The 21,943-nt window shown below is 36.1% G+C and overlaps 1 protein-coding gene across 16 annotated transcripts in view; it reads left to right on the forward strand.

Annotated features, from left to right (window-relative positions):
- ABI3BP (ABI family member 3 binding protein) overlaps positions 1-21,943 on the forward strand; it is a 252,672-nt gene that overhangs the window by 43,652 nt on the left and 187,077 nt on the right. For all 16 annotated transcript variants that reach the window (XM_059392066.1, XM_059392067.1, XM_059392070.1 and 13 more), the window contains exon 2: positions 19,965-20,144. In XM_059392066.1, the coding sequence (XP_059248049.1) occupies positions 19,965-20,144 (180 nt within the window). The remainder of the gene's footprint in view (positions 1-19,964; positions 20,145-21,943) is intronic.

The raw sequence follows: 21,943 nt of genomic DNA on the forward strand, positions 1-21,943 counted from the left end.
TAATGTTCTTCCCCCAGATTTCTGAATGACTTGCCACCTCCCTTTCTTCAGGAAAGAAGAGGAAAAACTTCTAAAGGAAAAACTTCTTTGTCCTCTGAGATTGTTACTCTTCTCCACCTTAAAACATTCTATGTGCTTCCCTGCATTACTATCTTCCACAGCATTTATCACCATCTGTATTAGTCAGCATAGTCTAGGTGATGCCTCAACAACAAACATCCCCCAAATCTCAAGGACTTTAAAATAATAAAACATACCTGTTGGTCAAGTACATAGCTACTGATTATGATCAGGGACCTCTGTTCTTCGTAGTCTTTGAGGACCCAGGTTCCTTCTGGTTATTTGCTTCCCTATAGAAGGGGAAAAACAGATTTAGAGGTTAGAACACCAAGAGTCTAATATGTTGGTGTGGATGTCCCTGTTGCCCACAAGCCCGCGGTGAGAATTAAGCACATGATTATGATTAATTTCAATGAAATGGAAACATACACTCCTTTCATGTGCCCAGAATCAGAAGGGAATTGGATTACCAAGAAACAGCAGTAGTATTTGTCCCATCATCTGACATACATATATCTTATTTATGATTTATCTCTTCTCACTAGAATGTAAGCTCAATGAAAACATGGCTTTTTGTTTGTTTTGTTCATGGCCATATTCTCAGCTCATAGAAGAGATTTAGGCATATTCTAGATCTTTAATACATTTGTTGAATGAATGAATGAATGAATGAATTATATAATGTTTAAAAATCTACCATATAGGTATGACAATAGATGCAAAAGATCCCATGTGTGAAGTATTATCAGCAGTATTACTTATTATTTTTGTATAATTCTAATTAGAAAACATTTGTGAAAAGGAAAGTATTGAGAAATTATGAAAATAATGGAGGATTCAAGCAGAAAAGTGTAACTTAACATTTTATGAAGAAAGAAATAGATCAAGCATCTGACCAAATATGGCCCCCAGGAAGTTGATAAATGTAATGGAAATCTAATATTATTTATAGGAAGGGTGGAGGTGAGGTCACACAGTGAACATGTTACAAAGGAGAACTGGATCATCACAGTCACTCATGATAGTAAAGTTTATCTTCATTTTTTAAAAAGTCCACTCATCATCTTCAAGGAAAGAGAGTCTCTAGGGCCAGTGCTTTGCCCCACCCTGCTCAGATGATGCCATTGTGACAGTTGTCTGACATGCAATGAGTGTACTTCTTGGCCTTTTTTCAGAGCTGGAGCCTTGTTTCTTTCTTGGGCTAAATCTGTTGTTTGCCTGGGCAGACAGCAAACTCTTTGAGCTAGAACTATGCAGCATGGATTCTCCACATCAAAACTGCCACCACTCTCTGCCTGATGACACCTGTTTATTGCTGCGGACTTATGGAGAAACTTTACTGAGTTTATAAAGGAGACATGTCCTGGTTTCTCTGCCCAGTCACTTGTCAGACACGCTATACAATTCCATAAAAAATAAAACCAACGTTTTAAAAAAATGGAAGGAATGAAAAACACATTTATTTTACTTTTGCCCTGGGCTTTGTGGAAATGTGCCATTTCTGATAACATTGAGAGGTGCTGATAGGCATTTCCATGTGTGCTGTTGGGTCATGTGGATTTTTATGACAATTTATCTGGCACTTTAATTGGGGCCCAGAAGTGTGGAAGAAGAGAGTTCACTGTGCCTTGAGCAGTAACACAGACAACTAATGTTTTTTGGCCCCCTAAACGGATTAAAATGTTCATACTAAGATTATTGCATGCAGGGTACCTGGGTGGCTCAGTCCATTAAGCAGCAGCCTTCAGCTCAGGTCATGATCCCAGGATCCTGAGCCCACATCAGGCTCCCTGCTCACTGGGGAGTCTGCTTCTCCTGCTCCTTCTGCTGTTTCCTCCACTTGTGTTCTCTGGCTCTCTCTCTTTCTGTCAAATAAATAATCTTTTAAAAAAAAGATTATCTGGTACAGATTATTTACTAAGATTACATGTAATATAAAGGCTTGTGGATCTGTGGTTTTGTGTTGTCTCTTACTTCTTTGAAGAGAGCAGCTAAAACTTCTACCATAATTCCTTACCATAGCCAGTTTATTGCTGCTTCATTTATTTTGTTGCATAATTCATATTTAAATTATAACAGTGAAGGACAGAGGAAAGGAAAAAGGAATGAAAAGAGGTTCCTAAGGAATGTCCATTCTAAAAATAAATATAACAGAGGGAATTTAGGAAGAACATGTAAATGAAAATGATACTTAAATTGATTCGAAGTGATTCCGTGACCAACAGCTAGCCAGTGAAATTCTATCCAAAGGGTAATTCCAACATTTCATGATTCCCAGCTCTCTTCAGCCTTTTTATAATTTTGCCAAAAAATCAGAGTTGTTGCCTTTTTGGCTTGAAGTTAATGCTTCCTGTTTGTATTGCTGGTTCCAAGGTTTGGTTAAATATGTCACAATAGAAAATAGCAATAAGTCTTTGAAATGACCCCCACAATGTTTCTAAAAGGCAAATATCCCCTGGATATCTCAATACTGTGTTTGAGAGGAAACTCTTGTGATGAAAACCAGAAATGCAGTGCCTTGGATCACTGTTTCTGGGCCTTTTTTAGATGAACTAGAGTTTAGCAGTGAGAAAGATTCTCAGCTCATCCTAAGAACTAATCCACAGCCTGGCTCTGCTGTATCTGTCTAGTGTCATTGTGAGTGAGCAAGGGAATTGACACAGTTGCTTTAAAGCCCCTTCCAGTTCCAAGATTCCAAGGAACTGTGAACATCATACTTCTCTTTCAACCAAATTGGCCTATTTGTAACTATAGGCAGGGTTTGTAGTTTAATAAGGGTTTCTGTTTCTGTCATTTCCAACCTGAAATGCTCTTCTAGATTCTACTCTTCATTTGACTTTTATTTTTGAGGCTTGGTTGAAGTCCCCCCTTCCTCATGGACCTTTCCCTGGAGAGTAATCTCTATTTCCTGTAAATTTAATACATGGCAAACATTGCTTTGTACAGCAATAGTCTCTCCAACTGTCTGGTAATCTCCTCAAGGGCAAAAAAAAGTAGTATTACTTTCTCTAAGATATGTTTCTGAAAGTGTCTTCCTTCATGCCTCAGAAAACTCTTTTCTTCCTTTGCAAATGTAACACTCTGGGCATAGCTTTTAACGTCCTTTAGTGTTAGCACTTAGAGATCAGTATCCCTCATTACTGAAAATCCTTCATTTCTGAAGTGCAAGATGGAAAATGTCTTACTCATCTTTGCATGCTTACTATTCAGCTTGTGCCTGGGATGTTATTTTGTCAAAGTCGCTCTTCTTTCCCATTTATGATGATAGTTTTATTTAACTTCTATGCTGCACGCATTCAGGAGTCGTCTACTGTTTCTGGTGCTAGTGGTAGAGGGGGTGAAGGGGTAGCATAACAAAGCAGGATTGCATGATTATTCACCTGGAAATATTAGGAAGGATAGATGGGAGAGGTGGTGAGTTTGGTAATCACAAAAAATGGGTAATATTGGATGGTGTTTTCAGGCTAACTCTGAAAATCCTGATAAGGCCACCCTACGTGGGGGTCTGGGAGAACTATATTTGAAGAATGAGAAAAACGTGATGCAGGTGCCTGAGACTATGGCAGAAGAAGGGGAGTAGGGAAAGCAGAGAAGCAAATTAGTTTTTGAAGCTTCCGGCAGTTGGGTTTTGGTGTCCTCAATGACCATATCAGTAGTCCAGGAAGTCTGGAGGACTAAAACTGAGTGAGCATTCAGAAGTAGAGTAGCAGATCTCGGAGTAAGCTAAGTTACATAGTAGTTAACGGTTGTCTTATTGAAGACTTGGGTGCAGAGGAGTTGTCTGAAGGAGCAAAATATTCAATCTAATGAATTTCCAAGTTATGAGGGTTAGAAAAGGAAGAAAAGTAAAGGAGAGAGATGGAGAAGTGGTAGAAAAATCAGATTGAGAATACCATTGTGTCACACAGTGAAACCAAGGTGGGTGCATGGGTGGTTATGGGTATGGGTGGCTGGGTGTGTGTACATTTGGATGCAAATGTGAAAGCACATGCATTGAGGAGGTCAAAGGTGTTAAATGTTATAGAGAAATTATGGAGAATGGTAACTTAAATGTCTGAAACAGGGAATTCTCCAATCTGTATTAGACTTGTCTCAAGACCTTTCTAGAATCACTGAAACCAGTGAAATTGTTCTAATGCTACTGTGTGAAATAACAGATTTTTAGCTGCTCATAAATGATTAGTGGTTATCAAGGTAAATGGGAAGAGTTAATCCACCATTGCTCATTAGAGAGGACTGAGGTGCATCTCTTCATCTTTAATGGGGGTGGAATTTAGCATGCTTGGTTTAGCATCATGACCTCTGGCCATGCTGTCCCAGCTTCATAAAACTGGACATCAGGTGACCCTGGATGACTAGTACGAGATGCCTGGAATAGGATGGACACCACAGAACTTGAGCGAATATATTTTTTGATGTTTCGAACCCTTAAAAATAACTCCCCACTCAGAAGAAAGATTTCCATGTAGAAATGATATGAAATGGCATCAGATGTTTATGATCTTCTATTAATTTTAAATTAGAAGGTGGATGGAAAGACTGTTTTAAACAAGAGGTTTTGGTAGCACAGACCATATCCAGTGTCTTGGGGAACAGATTGTCACAGACATCAGCATATAAACACACCACTTTAATTTTTATCGGTTTGACATTCTCTTCCTCCTGTTTTCTGGACAAGACCTTCTTGACATTCAAGACTCGACTCACTTGTCATTTTTCCTATAATGCCATTCTTGACCCTTCCCTTTCTAATCAGTCATCATTCCTCTGACTTATCTCAGCTTGAGGCTTGTTCCTCTATGTAGAATTTATTGAGTATATTGAGTGTATTGAGTAATTGAGTGTGAGTAATAACTCTTGCAAGTTCATATCCTCCACTATAATGCATCTTCTTTGAGGAGGCTCATTTGTATATTAGCAATGATTCCTATCAAACACAATATTACTCATTTAAGAAATGTATTGTATGTGTTTGTTCATTCAAAAAAATGTTTGTTAACTATTCTCTCTGTACCAGTGACCATGTCCTTGTGTAGTTTAGAATCAGTTATGTCTTTATTTACAGAATGAATATTTGGTTGAAATGCAAAGAACTTCAAAAATCCAAAGTAGAGCCAAATTGAAAGGAAAACAAGAATCAGGTCACATCAGTAACAACTATCACTGAGTTGTACAGTCGTACTTGTTTTCTTAAAGAATTTTCACTAATCTTACCAACAACTCTGAGACAGTAGCTGTGTAGGATTAATACTATTTTATAGGGAAGAATGTGGCATTCAGCCGTTAACTATTTAAATAACTAGGGCAATTGCGGGTTTAACTTGGGACTTGAACAAAGGTATTCTGACTCCAAACCCTCTGTCTTCCCACTAACAGTCCTCTCTTCCTAAAATACCACTCTTCATAGGAGGAGACAGAGAATCTCCAGGACATAAAAATATCATCATCCCCATAGCCTGAAAATGTTAGCAGTAATCTCACAAACAATACAATGAGTTTATCTAATTGTCAATGGATTAAATATGACAGATCTCAAATGTGATTAGAAACAAATAGGCACAAACTAGTTATACAAACTTTATAAGATCAAGTCCTCATCTCTAAAATGAATAACAAATTTTGCCAAAATAAAGCTAATTGTGAAATTATTGAAATAATAAATTCTACTAACTCACAGAGCTGAAATGGCATGTTTATCTATTATCAAAGGAAGATTCCTATAAATAATTAAAAGTAATGTGGTCGGTAAAAAGGAGTATACAGAAGTATATTTATGTTAAGGAAAGTGCAGGTTATAAAACATCACTCAAAATATAATCTTATCTTTGTAAGTTGTCATATTTGTCATACCCAGGGAAAACGTATCTGGAAGGAGATACTAAAAATCTTTACCGAAGTCATCACTGTGTATTGGATAATGGGTAGTTTTTAAAACAAATTTTAAAATTTTTAAAAATAAAAGTTTTTAAAACAAATTTTTAAACAAAGTTTTTAAAACAAATTTTATCTCTTTTGCAACTCTTTAATTTTGTTAACTGGAATAAATGTGTATCATCTGTATAATTTTTAAATTAAAAATCCATGCAGGGATTATTACTGCAGTAGTTGGGAAGGAGATGAAAATATGAGAGCAGCAGAATAGGAAATGTGCTACCAGCCTGGGATAGAGTGCAATAAAGGAATAATTTGGGAAACACAGAATTATAGTAAGTTGTAATTCTTCTCAGGCATACTTCTCGGGCTGTTCCTGCCAACAGAGTCAATTAGAGCCAGTTGCTTTGTTTTCATTTAGCTTTTGGCTAAAGAATAGAATTAATAACAATTGCCTTTTTTGTTTGCTTTTTTAAGAGAGGTAAGCTTTTATTTCCTTGTCTCGCAAATAAATCTGGCTGAGTTGGTCACAATAACAAATGATTTTAATAACATATCTGATGTTTGCGGGAGGGACCTGTATTAATGGCAGTCCAGTTAAACTGTAATCTATGTGTAAAATATCTTTGATTTCTTTCATTTAAAAATAGCATATTTTTTCCTACTTAAAACAAATTTTGCTCTGAGCATTTTACTTGAGTTGCTTGTTGCTAAGGGCATGTGAGACAAGATTTCTACCATGTGGATGTATTTTAGAAGTGTCTAAGATTTAAATTTTGTATTATTATTCATTCCTCAAACTGGGTATGTGCTTGTGTGTGTGTAGCTTAGTGGAGGAAAATACTTTAGAACTGCTTTTAAAACAATGACAGATCTTTTAATGTGGCCTATAGGTCCTCTTTTGTCCTTTGAATTGTCACCGTGTGCCTCTTGTCCTAATACTCCCCAGCTGCACTGACCTTCTTTAGTATCTCTAAAGGCACCAGTTACTGTTTCTGCCCTCTGTCCTCACCCCAGATGTACATAGAAACTTTGACTAACTTCTAGCCACCCTTTACCTATGTCACTTCCTGGAGTCGTAGGAGTTGGGGATCTCTAGAAGGGCTGGGCGCCTCTGCAGTGCAACACTAGTATCCCTTTTGTCTATTTCCTGGTACCAATAAGCTACCTTGTCAGGTATTTTTTTCTTTTTTATCAGCTTCAGAGCTGCTGTTACCTCACAGTTTACTATCTCAACTTCAACTTACTTTGGTTCTTGATTCTGTCTCCTGGCCTCTTTTCCTCTACTTAAAACCAAATGGATTCACCCCATGCTAGGAAATGGTGTAACCAGTGGGAATTGACCTATTCCCATTTTCAGTGTCTACAGGACAATCTCCTGTGCATAGTACTTGCAATACTCAAAGGACAATCTCACTTCTTCATCTCCCAGTTTAGAATTTGGAATGGAGTGGGAGCAATTCATCACATCTCTGAAGCTCTAAATGAAGGAAAAAGAAAAAAAAAGTCACATAAAAGAGTTATGAGGAAGACTTTCTTTTTATTTCTACAATTTTAGGTCAAGATTTTACCCCAAATAGTGCATTCAGTTAAATTTTATTAACATTTGATAAATATTACGGAATCCTATTTTAAGTGCCTAGACTTGAACTTGAGTCCCATCCACCATGCAGGCTGGGATATTTTAATAATGTCAGACTGGAAGGCCATGATTTCAAGGCAAGTTGGTTTGCTTTTTCTCACCTAGAAAATGCTACATGAATCACAATCTACCAGAAGAGTTAACAATAAGGCATATTTTATTAATACTGAAAAACATTTTAGAAATTCAAAATGTTTTAGTTCTGTACAAATTTTAATTCATTGGAAAAGAGACAATGACAAATATTATCAAAATAATAATACATCCCCAGTTACCATAGTTTGTACTATATAGGTTCTTCTGACTATGTAGATAAATAGCTAAGTCATTTGGTTCACAAGGCCAGAGTTGATAACTAACTAAAGTCAGTTGATAACTAACTAAAGTCAGTTGATAACTGACTAAAGTCAGTCTCTCCAAAATTGGTTAATTCTCTGTTTGACAAATATTTGCATAATTGGTATTGGCTAAGAAATTCTTAAAGTGGAAATGTCTAGAGACAGAAGACAACTTGGTAATTTATCCTGTATCGTAGTCATTGCTATGAATGTCAGTAACTATCTTACTATTTTGCAAGCTCATGTCTTGCATTTGGGATAAATTAAAGTTGCTATATGTTAAATAATTATTGTAACAAGTTAAGTGGTCTCATTTCATTAATGACCACAGATAGAAATCTCAGAATTTATTGATTTTATTATAGAAAATATTATGTAACATATATTTAGTGATAGTGAAAAACAATATAGTTCATTTTCTGGATGTTCACAACTTGATGTTGGCCTCAGGCAAGAGTAATATTTATAATCTTAAAATATTACAAAAATGGAAAATTTTGCCAATTTATTAAAAATTTAAACATAAAGTTACCATGCTACCCAGCTATTTTACACCTAGGTATTTATCCAAGATAAATGAAAACATGTCCACGCAAATACTTGTAGCATTATTCATAATAGCAGCATTATTCATAATAACCCCAAACTGGAAGTAATCCAACTATTCATCAACTGAGGAAATGGATAAACAAAATGTGACCCACAAAATGAAATGTTATCGAGCAATCAAAAGGAATGAACTAATGATGCACCATGGCTGAATGAATCTCATAAACACCGTACCACCTGATAAAAGTCAGACACAAAGACTATATTTTGTATAAATCCATTTATATTAAATTACAAGAAAAGCAGAAAGCAGACCAGTGGTTGCTTGGAGCTAAGAGTGGGAGTTAAGGGTATGCCTGTTGACTACAGATGGATACAGGAGAAAGTTTTAGAGTGGTGGGAATGTTCCCCAATTGGATTGTGGTAGACTTAATAAATTCTAAAATTTTCCAAAAATTACTGAATTTTTAAAAATTATTTACAATAGGTGAATATTATGGGGCATAATTATACATACCTCACAAACTTAATAATATTTGTGACAGTCACATACATTCTTTCTATATGTCTGTGAAACTATTTTCTTTTTCATATTTGTTAAATTTGGGGAGTTATATAAAAAATAAATATTATCTGGAAATTATTAGCATAGTGTTTCTATAAATAAAATTCATTTTCTGTTTTATTTTCTGCATTTTAATAGGAAGATATTATTTTGTCTGGATGAAGTATTAGAGATATCCTTGAACATAAGATTGAAAATGGATTTGGGATTCTCTAATTAATTAGAGAATTAATTAGATTAATTAATTAACAACCCAGGTCAAACACAGTGAAAGGCAAAGTTGATGTCAGAACCCCTCTATTAGAATGGAATGACTTACTTTGGGGTCGTTAGGAAGTGGCTCTTCCCAGAGACTCAGAAGTCTCATGACCCACCCTCCCGTGTTCATGAAGCTACCTGATCAAACTGTCCTGATGGTTTAGCCACTGTCTTCTAGTATATGGAAGGCTTTTGAAACTGTGAAATCTCAAAATAAGCAGTTGTATATCATCAGCATTGGGTATTTATTAACTGAACAAACTAAAATTCATGAAGATTTCAAACGTCTAAACAATGATGGCAAATGAAACCGTTTATTCTAGCTACATCTCTTGTTTTTATTTACAAGACTTTGCAGTAAAAGCAAGATTTATTTAAGAAAGTTTTATTAGTGCTTAGACAGTTTTTTAGGAGACAGGAAACTTCATTTTTATCAAGAGTATTTCTGATATACTCCGTGAGACAATGTTTCACAATGGAAATATGTGATCTTGTATGTGGAGGATTTCCTACAGTGCGGGTGGAAGTTGTACATTTTCCGCTTTGTCCTATAAAGTAGTACTTTGATTAAACTTGATTTCTACTTAGTGGAACTTAATGTATGTTAGTACTGAAGTTATTGAGAGTAAGAAAAAAAAAAAAAAGGAGTATCGGTCCTTTTGGAAAATTGACCAGTGGAGGGAAAATAATACAAATGACCGTTTATTTATTTTTTGGTACTAGATCATTTTGAGATTGTTAGGACAAGCAATTTTTTAAATGGCACATGTTTAAACTTAACCACTTTTGTATCGGTGAATAATACTCTTAGACATAGGAAAGTCAATATTACACTTTGTTGTCAAAAGGTGACTGGTGGGAGCACCTCAGTGGCTCAGACATTAACCGTCTGCTTTTGGCTCAGGTCATGATCACAGGGTCCTGGGATCAAGGCCCACGTCAGGCTCCCTGCTCAGTGGGAAGCCTGCTTCTCCCTCTCCCATTCCCCCTGCTTGTATTCCCTCTCTCACTATCTCTTTCTATGTCAAATTAATAAATAAAATCTTGAAAAAAAATTAAAAAGGTGCCTGGCATTTCATTAGCTGGGAGTGAGAGGGAAAGATATCCAAGATACTGTGTATCAGTAACTAGTATTCAGCATTCTGGTGAAGATGAAATCATTATATAGTTTTATCTGCATTTACTGTTAATAATTTAAGTCTTAAAAATTAAGCAGCTATTATAAATAATAGAGTATAGTTTTATCTTTCTGGCAAATAGTATAAGGTAAATAAATATTTGGAAAAAATATATATATATAATTTTCCTTTGTTCTCAGTGAAAATTTTATTACAGTATAATCAACATTTTAAAAAACAGTAAATCAAGAGAGGTTGATACTCTGAAGACACAGGAATATTTTAAAATGTTGACTTTAATAATTATCTGGATAGTGCTCAGTGAAAATAACAGCAAAACCACTACTGATACATGCAATAAAACTTACAAATCTCCAAAATATTATGATGCAAGAAGTCACTTGAATTGAGTGCAAGAAGCCTTACTTAAGAGTACATATCATAGGATTCCATCTCACTGAAGTCTATAACAGGTAAAATTAATCTATGGCTTTGTAAAAATCAGAACAAAAGTTGTTTTGTTCTGGGGTGGAAGCATGGGGTGGAAATAGACCAGTAGAGGAATAAGGAGACTTTCTAGGTGAAGGTAATATTCTAAATCTTGTCTAGGTTTGGGTTGCATAAATATATGGCAGGTGGAAAAATCAGCCATGTAGAGTTAAGATTTATGTATTTTCTTGTATATAAATTTTATCTCAAAAATGTACTGAATTCTAGTTAATGACATACCTACTGAATTTGAGGAGTGAAGAATACTGAAATATAATTTATTTTGAAATCCATTTAAAAATAAGATGGATTGATGGATGGATAGAGAGGTAGATAAATATGATGAAAGAGATAGATTAAGATTTACATCATTGTCTCTGGATGGTGGCTCTATGGATGTGTATTGCATGATTCTTGCAACATTTCTCTGTTTGAATTTTTTTTTTTAAGTTTTTTTTTTATTCATTTGACAGACAGAGATCACAAGTAGGCAGAGAGGCAGGTAGAGAGAGAGGGGGAAGCAGGCTCCCCACTGAGCAGAAAGCCCGATGTGGGCTTGATCCCAGGATCCTGGGATCATGACCTGAGCTGAAGGCAGAGGCTTTAACCCACTGAGCCACCCAGGTGCCCCCAAATTTTTATAATGTTAGCTCATCGTACTTCTAAATCTTTAAATAGATTGGTCAAACACATATAAAGCCCTATAACTGATGTTAGAAGCCAGAGAAATTTTCCAAATATTATTAAATATTTTACCTTACAAGTCTCCAGAATTTATAATTCTAGAAAATTCTAATAGTTTGTTCACAGATCAAAAAATATGTATAATTCTCATGGTAGGAAATTTAATAGCTTGGCAGCTGAGGTCTTTTTTTCTCTGATACTGTGTATCTGTAAATCTCTTTCAAAAGAAATTGGGCCCATGAATTTTATTTATTTTCAAAGAGTTATGGTTCCCAAATCTGAGTATGTGTCGGAATTACCCAATTTGCTAAAATACAGATTGCTACCTCCATCCCAAAGTTTCTGATTCAAGAAGTCTGGAGTGGAGTCTGAGAATGTATACTTCTAGCAAGTTCCCAGCTGATGCAGATGCTCTAATTGGGGGGCGGTGGGGGGGGGTTCTTTGAAGAATCCTGGTCTGGAACCTATCCTTCCTTCCATCCAGAATACCAATTGTTATCACTCCTTACTTTACATAGCAAGAGAATTAAGCTGATCAACTCCAGAGATTTCATGAAAGATCAGAACAGAGCAAAAAAGAAGAGAAATGAGTTTTATTAAGTCTTTTAGCATGTTTGATTTCTTTTTATTTTATATGTATTAAAAATAATAAGATTATATGAATTATCTAAAGCGGTAGGTAAAGTATTATAAAGTAGACTTTGAGATCTACTTCCCTACTTGCATTTGGCATTTTTCATGTAATGAAAACAATTTTTGTCACTAGTTTAACAAAGCTAAGGGGACACTTTCCTTGTACATCCTTTATCCGTCTGCCATCAGATTGAGTTCCTCTGTTGTAGCCACATGGTAATAATTGTAGGAATGATGTTGCACTGAAATCATTGACTTACCCATCTGCCTAACTTACCAGACTGCTTAATCTTTGTGCTGTGACAGTCATATTTGAATTGGTATCACTAATGCCTAGTGCCTGGTAGTGAAGGAATAAAGTGAAAAGCAGATGAATGGATATACATACTTCCCAAGGCAAATGCAGAATTTATTTAGATTTTGGTGAAGTTAAACCATGCCACTGCCTCCCTTTCCTTATAGCAAATATGTGATTATTTGCTGCATATGGTTGCCCCCCACCCTCAACATGCTCTAGAGTTTAAAGAGTAATTTTAGGATAATTAGATAGATGGTGTGTATGCAAGTGACAACAGCGTATAGCTCAGGATGAGATTTTTCCCTAAGAGTGAAAGGCTGTTGATTTAGAAGGTAGTCTATGAAAAGTAATTTTCCTGCTTGGCTGTTGGTTGGATTACAAGGTAGGTAATGAAGTTATTGCTCCTTTGGTAAAATTATTAGTCCTGCCAAGTGGCGCTGAAATGTCAACGTTGGCAGGTTCAGTCTGTCTCATTCAGTCATCCAAAGTCACCAGACGGTGAAGTATTGGCCTGAGGAATCAGGGCACTGGGAATTCTGACCAAGGTGGAAACTGTGGTTGTTTTAGCTGAAATGGAACTCACTTATACAAGCAGCTAGGAAAACAGAAATAAAGTGCTCTTAGGAAGAAAACATTTTCCCTCTCAGATTTCTAGCAAAATGTCATTTTTTTCTAAATTCAATAGTAAACATTCTCCAGGTATTTGGTGACCATAATACCCTAATAAAGTTAACTAGTCAACACCTGGGAGTTATGGCTCAATGGCAATAGTTTGGGTGTGGCTTTATAAAGGGAGCTCTTCCGGTGAACCAGGACTTTTTATTTCCTAAACTCTGAATGTACATGTTACATGCAGGAACATGTCTTCCAATAGCAAACTCGCCACAAGGCACTGGAGAGAGAACACGCTATTCTGCTTGCACTAGAGCAGAGATCACGAATCTTTGTAGGTTGAGCTTTGGGCTCACATCAAGTGTGTATGTGTCTAGTTCAGAGTTTTTTTTAAAGGCCCCATTCCCACACTCCGGCAGCTGTTCATGTGCCTTATGGGACTTCTACCCAGTTTTTTCTGTGCTTTTTAAAAAATGCATTTTTTTCTGTAGTTTTATAAAAGTCTCATTTTATATATATCTAAACTATTTTCATCGGGATCTTCCCCTTGTGCTTTTAGACTTGAGTTAATAAAACACAAGTAGGGATGCCTGCTGTTCATCTCTAAAGCTGGGTGTTACTAACTCACCATCTCCTGAATGCCCCAAATCTCTTTTAATCTGTAGTTCTTATTTAGATTTCTGATTCATCTCCCGAATTGTATATATTGAAGGACGCAATTTCATTTGTACATTATAAACCACAATGTCCAAAATGTTTGTGACTGAGCTCCTATCCTCTTTACATAAGGCATCCTTGCCACCCATATCCCTTATTACCGGTGTCAGCAGAATCAGAGGGCAGGGAAGATATAAATCAAAGGCCTGAGGTAAGAAGGTTGGGCAGGAGCAGTCTGAGGCCTATTGGAAGAATTCAGAGAATTTCAAGACAGTTACCCTTATCAAATCACCCATTTTTGTAAGTAGCAACTATTTCTGCATGGTCTTTGCAAGCGTGGTTAATGTATAGGGCCATAAATAGAAGATGGTTTGAATGATGCCATTTAGAGTTCTGCAATGCACGACTCAAGCAACTGTCAGTGGCATCCCTATTTCTGGAAGATGTGTTGTAGAACTGCCACGTGTTTACTGCACAGTAGCTCATGACCTGAGCCGAAGGCAGAGGCTTACTTAACCCACTGAGCCACCCAGGTGCCCCTTAAAAGGACTTTATAGGAATTATTTTGTGAGTACATTTAACTATATTTCTCCATATACACAACCAGGACAAGGCAAATTTAATGCCTTCTACCTATCTTGTCTGGCATGCCATCATGTCACTGCAGAAAGGGTCATGCCTTTCTTTATCTTCATAACCACTTTACATAGACTCTCTTCTAATGGAAAGCTCTACAAGCATCTTGCTATTACAGCACTAGGGAAGTAGTTTTTATAATGTCTAATTGTACTTAATTGATGGAAACATTTAATCTTTATTCTCCTTAAAATATTTAAAACTGTCATCCTTTTTTGCTATGGGAAGTTTCCACTCATATCACTGGCTTTCAGTTTGTTACTGTTTTTGGTAAGAAAATCCATGCTATAGACTACAGATAACACGTTTCTATTCAAAGATCAGAAACAACTGAAGGTTCTTGTATAATTGACTTTGGCCACTCCCTTCATACTGTGGTTGCCACAGGAAAATTAATGAGACTCCCTATGGATATTTTTCCCCTTCAACACATTTCCTTGGATCATAGTACCAGGAAAGGGAGTCCTTTGAGTACCACGCCTGTTATACGATCTCTTTTTGACTCTCTAAAAATTAAAGCATACGTTAAATTATTGTCAAGTCTTATGTTAAAATTATGTTTTGTATAACTTAACATTACAGTTTAATTAAATATAATTTATGCCATCAAATATGGCTTTTGGAAATTTTTAAATGCATTGTCAGACAGTGACTTCTCTGCTTAATATGTAAACTGAAGATGTGACCATAAAGACATTGGAATGTTTTCCACCTGCAATCCATTATGTAAGAAGAATATGTAATATATTTGAAACTTTGAGACTTGTCAGTTCTAGGAAGATAATCATGGCTAAAAAGGACTGCTGATTTTATATATGTACCATTTGCTGAATGTAAATAATAATATTAGGCACCATTAAAACTATTTCACTAGTTGCTATAATGGCAAGAGGATTGAATAACCTTCAATCAGAGGAAAGTCTTTCATCTCTGAGAAAGGCTTGCTACTTTGTGATGAGAAAGGTCCTGCCCATGCTACAGTGACATGATATCATGCCAGACAAGAGATTCACCCATGGTGAATTACATAGTAATTTGTTCTGGTTTGTTGCTGAGTCCTATCCCATTGTATGGGTAAGCCATAATGTGTTTATCCCTTTAACTACTGATGGACATTTGGGCTAGGTGCAGTTCAGTGGTGCTTTGAATATCTGCATACAAGGCTTAGCATAGCATTATTTTCCATGTTTTCTCAAAAATACCTAGGAATAAAACTGATAGGTTATTTGGTAGTTGTCCAACAGTTTTCACAAATGGTTATACCACTTAACATTCACATTAAAAATGTATGAGGACTCCAGTTATTTCAAATCCTGCCTAACACTTGTTATGGACAGCCTTTTAATTATCCATTCTTGGGTGTGTGGTATCTTACTGTAATTTTAACTTGCATTTCCCTGAAAACTACTGATGTTGAGTAGGAGTTGGTAAACTGTGACCCGGCAGCCAACTGCCAATTTTTACAAGTACAGTTGACCCTTGAGCAATATGGGTTTGAACTACACTTGGTCCACTACACACAGTTTTTTTAAATATATAAATATAGTACTATATATGTATTTTCTCTTCCTTATGATTTTCTTAACATTTTTTTCTCTAACTTTATTGTAAGAATACAAATATAGAATACATACCATGTACAAAATATGTGTTAATTGACTGTTTATGTTATCAGTAAAGCTTCTAGTTAATAGTAGGCTATTAGTAGTTAAATTTGGGGGAGTCAAAACTATATGCAGATTTTTGTCTGTGTGGTGGGTTAGTGTCCCTAATCTCCATATTGTTCAAGGGTCAACTATACAATTTTATTAAAACACAGACATGTCATTTTAATGCTACAGGGCTTGTATTTATTTTTAAAAATTAAAAGAAAATTAATTCTAATTGGATTTTGAAAGACTTTTTCTTTTCTTTTGTTATTTCACAACAGCCCCTTGAACTGTTTAGAGATACCCTGGGATGTCGGAAGAAGAGGATTAGAAATAACTATCCTAGATCCAAGGTTCTACTTGATCAATGTGCAATCTTTTTTCAGCCATAATGGTGGTGGTTTCCTGAAATTTTCACATTCTTTATTTAGTCTCACTCTTGATTGGTGTAGGCTTTATTTCTCATAAGATACAGTAAAATATTTTTCTAGTATTCTTATTACTCTGTACTCGGGGGCTTTTCTGGACAATATATCTGCCATTTTACCTATAAATGTTTTCCTAGTTAAGCTTATATTATATTATATTATTTTTCTATTAACTCTACCTATGTCATTCACCAGAGGTTTTCATACTAACATTGAAAGGTAACTGTCATCACATGAATAGTGTTCTAAACCATTAAACTGGAATTACTCAGAATGAAGAGTAACTTATCCAAGATTAAAAATTATTATAGGATGCATGGAGATATACCCTAAAATATCAGGGGAAATTGTCCAGTAGTATAAAATTGAATACTAATCCAAACATTCATTTGAAGGAATGCTTGACAAACTTAATGAGATTGAAAGGGCAAAAATTGCTTTACCTTTTTGCTGAGCACCAAAAAGACCAGTGGTATAATTACTGAGTAGGTGAAGGGGTGTAGAGAAGACAGACAGAAGATAGAGGGAATCTATATTGGGTGACAATGTGAGCATAGGTGAAAGTGCATTGCCGAATGTGAGAAGATTATACTGGCCAAAAAGAAATAAGATATGTTGAGAAGTAATAAAGGAAGAAGTAATGTGTCAGGAAAATGAAGGGGCTTGAATTTCCAGCTTCAAAAAAGCAACTGGGATGATAGTCTCAAAATATTAAGTTTGTGATGCTGCTTTAAGGTAAGATTTGTTTGTGTGCACCTCTCTCTCCTTTTGAGGACTTTTAAAAGTTTAGCTCCAGAGAGTAGTGTGAATTGGAATTTTGGAGAAAGTGGGTAGTTAAATGCCAGTTCACTCAAAAAGTTACATGATGTTGACGTATTTGCTGACATAAATCATTAGTGAAGAGGACAAAGATTAGAGTCATGAAAATTCCCATGTGGAGGAAATGAGAACACTTCCGCTTTCGTTGGTCAGTAATTCTGTTTACAACCTTCCTTCTCCTCACTTGGTGCTGCCATCCTTTCCACTTTCCAAGTGGAAGAGTAATGTGGTACATCAGGCCAAATCCTATGAGCAAAGGTCTAAAGTGATGATGCTGTGATTCTTGGCTCTTAGTCAAACATGAGTATAGCCTAAATGCACTAATATTCCTTATTCTCTGCTTCCCAACAAGGGATGGGTAACAGACCAGCTGTGTTTTAATTTACTGTGGGACCTAACAATCTTCTAAAGTAGTGTAGTGACCCTAGAGTCACTCTAGGGTCACTACACTAGTGCCTAGTGACTCTAGGCCCATAACTAAGGAGGGAAAAATTGGCTTGGACAAAATCTATATTATAGCTGAAGAATAAATCCTCTCTTCAAAATCTAATGAAATTAGGACAAAACATTAGCAGTTAGCATCATTTGAGCATTATGGTTTCAAGGTTGGCCTCTCCTTACTCTATTGGGTAATGATGACATTCTCAATAAAAATAGAGCAGGAAGTGCAGTTGGTGCAAACTGAGATCCAGTTTTGATCTTGCACTTAACTTGCAGAGTGACAGAGAACAAAGAGCCCTCAATTTCATTATACTATGAGAGATTTGCACTGGGTGAGCTAAACTAGATGAATCTTCCTTACATTTGGATAAAACACCCAGTATCTCTGGGCTTCAATTTTGCCAGAAATGTGGGAATAACACTTTGAGAATCTTGAACTTTATGAAAATTTCATCAAATACTTGGAAGTATAAAGAACTATGTACATACCTGGAAATAGTAGTACTGGCTGCTGAGGTAAGACAGTAGTTTCTAAAACTTGGTATCCAAGAAGGGGCTAGCTGTATTTTTTTCAAAGGCCTATTGGAATCCTTTATGTAGCTATATTGAGGCAGACGAGGCTAATTTTGACTGGAATAGTATAAATTTAGTGTGATGACTTTGGGAAGCCATGCTGTTCAGAGGTACTAACTGGTATTAATGAAGTATAAATCTTATGAATATAATTGATATAAATAAAATGAATCATGAGAAATCAAATGTGGATTACTAAATTAATAAATGCAATCTTTCTAATGGGAAAAATGTTCTAAAAATATTAAATCTCTGTAGAATAAAGAAAGAAAATAATTGAGGCCTATAATTTGTATCTAAAACTTTGGGGCCAGACATGTTTCAGAATCCAAAAAATCCTTGGATTTTAGAAATGTACTGGGTTGTCTGGACCTCTTCAGTGGGGGCTTGGCCAGCACCCCTTAATTAAATATGTTAATATTCCTACAATTAAATATGTGAATAGTTACACATATTATTCAGTGAGATTTGAGAAAGACTTGGTGGCCTCATATGGTTCAGATTGGGTTTTTTTACCAAATTAGTTAAATACGAATTTACAAAAAAAATCTTACAAAGCTGTTTTGGATTTCTGTCTGTGGCTTAATTAAGTATCCAATTATTGAGCAATTACTATGTGCCAGCTTCAAGATAGTGCCATTTGCACTAATCTTTGTAAACAACCCATCAAAGTGGACCAGTATTCATAATTTACAAATCAAGAAATTCAGGGCCAAGTATGTCCAGTGAGTAGCCAGAGGCACCACTGGTAATTAAATTGGAGAGCTGGTATTTGAACTCTGCTCCTTCTGGTCCCAAAGACAAAAGAAGACAATGTTGTTTACTCACCGCTTGGTCAAGACTTCTGGTTAGTGTGAAAATCTGTCCCTGTTGCCTACATAGTTTAAAAAGAAAAAAGAGCCTTGGAAATTTAATTAAGTTTTCTTTCCTCATTCTGCACAATCTCTCTGGGGAAGTTCATCCAATGATTGTTAAGAAACTGATGACATCCAGATGGATCGGTGTTCTGTTACTGAGCATCACACTTGATTATTCAACCTCCTGGGGATCATTTCCATGTAGTTGTCTCATTGACCCTGTGGGCACCAAAAGAGACCTAAAGCTCTTTCTCTTCCGTTTATCTTCTCTCAGAACTCCCTAATCTCCTTAAACTGACCCCCTCCACCTGTGTCCCTTTGTTTCCAACTCTCTACGTAAATCACTCTCTTGTGGGGATACAGCTGGAGGGCAGCACTGGTGAGGCTGGGGGGTTTCAAAGTGCAGTAGTTAAATTTACTGATATGAAATTTCAGATCCTTTGAACTTTCCTAGATGATATGTATCCAATGAAGGTTTTGACTATCATGGATACCCAAAGTAGCCTTAAATGTCATCTACCTGCTCAATAATAAATTACCAAATATTAAATCCTAAGATTTTACTTTGTGTTCTAGACTGCTTTCTGTGTTACTTAGTTTGGTTTTTTTGGATCTCAGAATTACCCATGTTTTAGCAGTTTGGGTAGATGTGTTGGAATATTCAGTAGCTAAGTAGAGAGCATGGTTTCCAGTAACAATGCCTCTAGCAATTAACCTTTGCCCAAACTTGCCCTGGGATACTAAAGTGGTAAAATAACAGCCCTGTGTTATGTGTTCCCATTTTTAGGTAAAAGGCCAAGCCTGAAAGTCCACATCAATACCACGAGCGACTCCATCCTCTTGAAGTTCCTACGTCCAAATCCAAATGTAAAATTAGAAGGTTTTCTCTTGGGATATGGCAGCAACTTGTCACCAAACCAGTACTTCCCTCTTCCAGCAGAAGGGAAATTCACAGAGGCTGTGGTCGGTAAGATGTTTGGGTTTCAGGCGTGGGAAGAAGAGAGGTCACAGGTAATGGGTACCACGTGAACTATAAATCTTGAAGGCAAACGCCCTTTCTTCTACATCTCAGCCAAACCAAATGCCAGAGTTACAAATCATCTACATAATTGTTGTAACCTACATAGCATAGTGCCTCTTAGTGGAAAAAATACAGAATGAGAACTTGGCGTGTGCTGCAGAAATAATAATCTTCATTGCCATTATAACTACAATCCCTGACCAGAGACCTTAAGTTTCGTAAGGAAAAGAAGCTAAAATGCTTACATCTCTGTAACATAGCCTGTTTATCTGGGTTACTTTTCCTCCCTCTTTCGTCTTTACATTCTTCTGGTGAAAAATAACCACCATAGTTTTCCGGGCATCTCTTCATGAGAAGGTACCTTTAAAAAAGAAAAGAAAATATATTACATTTTTTTAAATTTAAGAAGATTGAAAAAAGTAAAAGCTTTTGCAGGCATGATAGCATTTTACATTTCTTTGGAAATGGTTTTAATCCCATTAGCAATGTAATATGAGGATGTAAGCATCGTTAAGCCTTGTTGAGAAAAATTATTTGCAAAAAAAATAATGTTTTTTAAAAAAGGATAACATTTATCCTTTTCTAACTTTTTAAAAAAATTTAACATCTTTTAATGTTAATGTTATCATTTAACTTTTTTTTTAAAGATTTTATTTATTTGACAGACAGAGATCACTACTAGGCAGAGAGGCAGGCAGAGAGAGAGGAGGAAGCAGGCTCCCTGCTGATCAGAGAGCCCAATGTGGGGCTCGATCCCAGGGTCATCATGACCTGAGCCCAAAGCAGAGGCTTTAACCCACTGAGCTACCCAGGGGCCCCAACATCTAACATTTTTTAAAAAGGATAACATTTTTTAAAAGGGGATCATCTATTATGAATGCCTTCAAAGGCTTTCTGAATGGTATCAGATGATACTTGTATGTTGCTCCATTGCTAGGATTATTGCTGCAGGGCCTTTCCATGAAGTTGCTGTGTTTAACCCTGTCACTTGGACTATCGTAGATCAGATCTGGCATTCATGCGTATACGCAGGGAATGTCAAAGAGAAATGTAGTTTGTCCTGCAGCCCTTTCGTCCTCATAGAGAAGCCTGTTGTACTCTAAAATTAGACAGGAGAGTGACATTGTTACTTAAATGTGTAGACTAGATTTTTACCTATGATCATTGTTTTAAAACAAACACATTACAGTTTGTTGCCAAAAAAATTTTTGAGAATTATGCATTTCTCACCAATGTTACAACACTAACCCTGACCATGTAAATGAAAGAATCTGAAATTTTGCAAGTACTCCCCCACCACGTTCACCCTTTACTACAAAAAGTGCCCGGAAGCTATAGCCCACATGCTAACAGAACTGAGTCCACAGCTCCTTTATTTATTGAGCAACAGAAGTAATATTTAAGATCGTTTCTCCCCTTGGTTCTTTCGATTGAGAATTTGCTCAGTTGTAAACTCTCTTTCCATGAGAGGGGGAAAGTGTTCAGTAAGGGGTAGAGAAGTCCGATTGCTAGTGAATAATACGCATAGAAAAAGAAAGAAAATTTCCGATATAAATATGCCAGCCTTTCAGTAGCTCAATGATGAGAGTTAATCAGATGGACCCACTACACTTTATTTACTTACAGTTGTTGTCCTTTAAGTTTTTTTTTTATTATGGAAAGTTCAGACATCCAAGGAGAGGAAATATTACAAGGGTCCTCATGTTTCCTCATGCAGCTTTAATACAGATCCTGGTCCATGTTTC

This window comes from Mustela nigripes, chromosome 2 (genome assembly GCF_022355385.1).
Source record: "Mustela nigripes isolate SB6536 chromosome 2, MUSNIG.SB6536, whole genome shotgun sequence".
NCBI classification, from domain to species: domain Eukaryota; kingdom Metazoa; phylum Chordata; class Mammalia; order Carnivora; family Mustelidae; genus Mustela; species Mustela nigripes.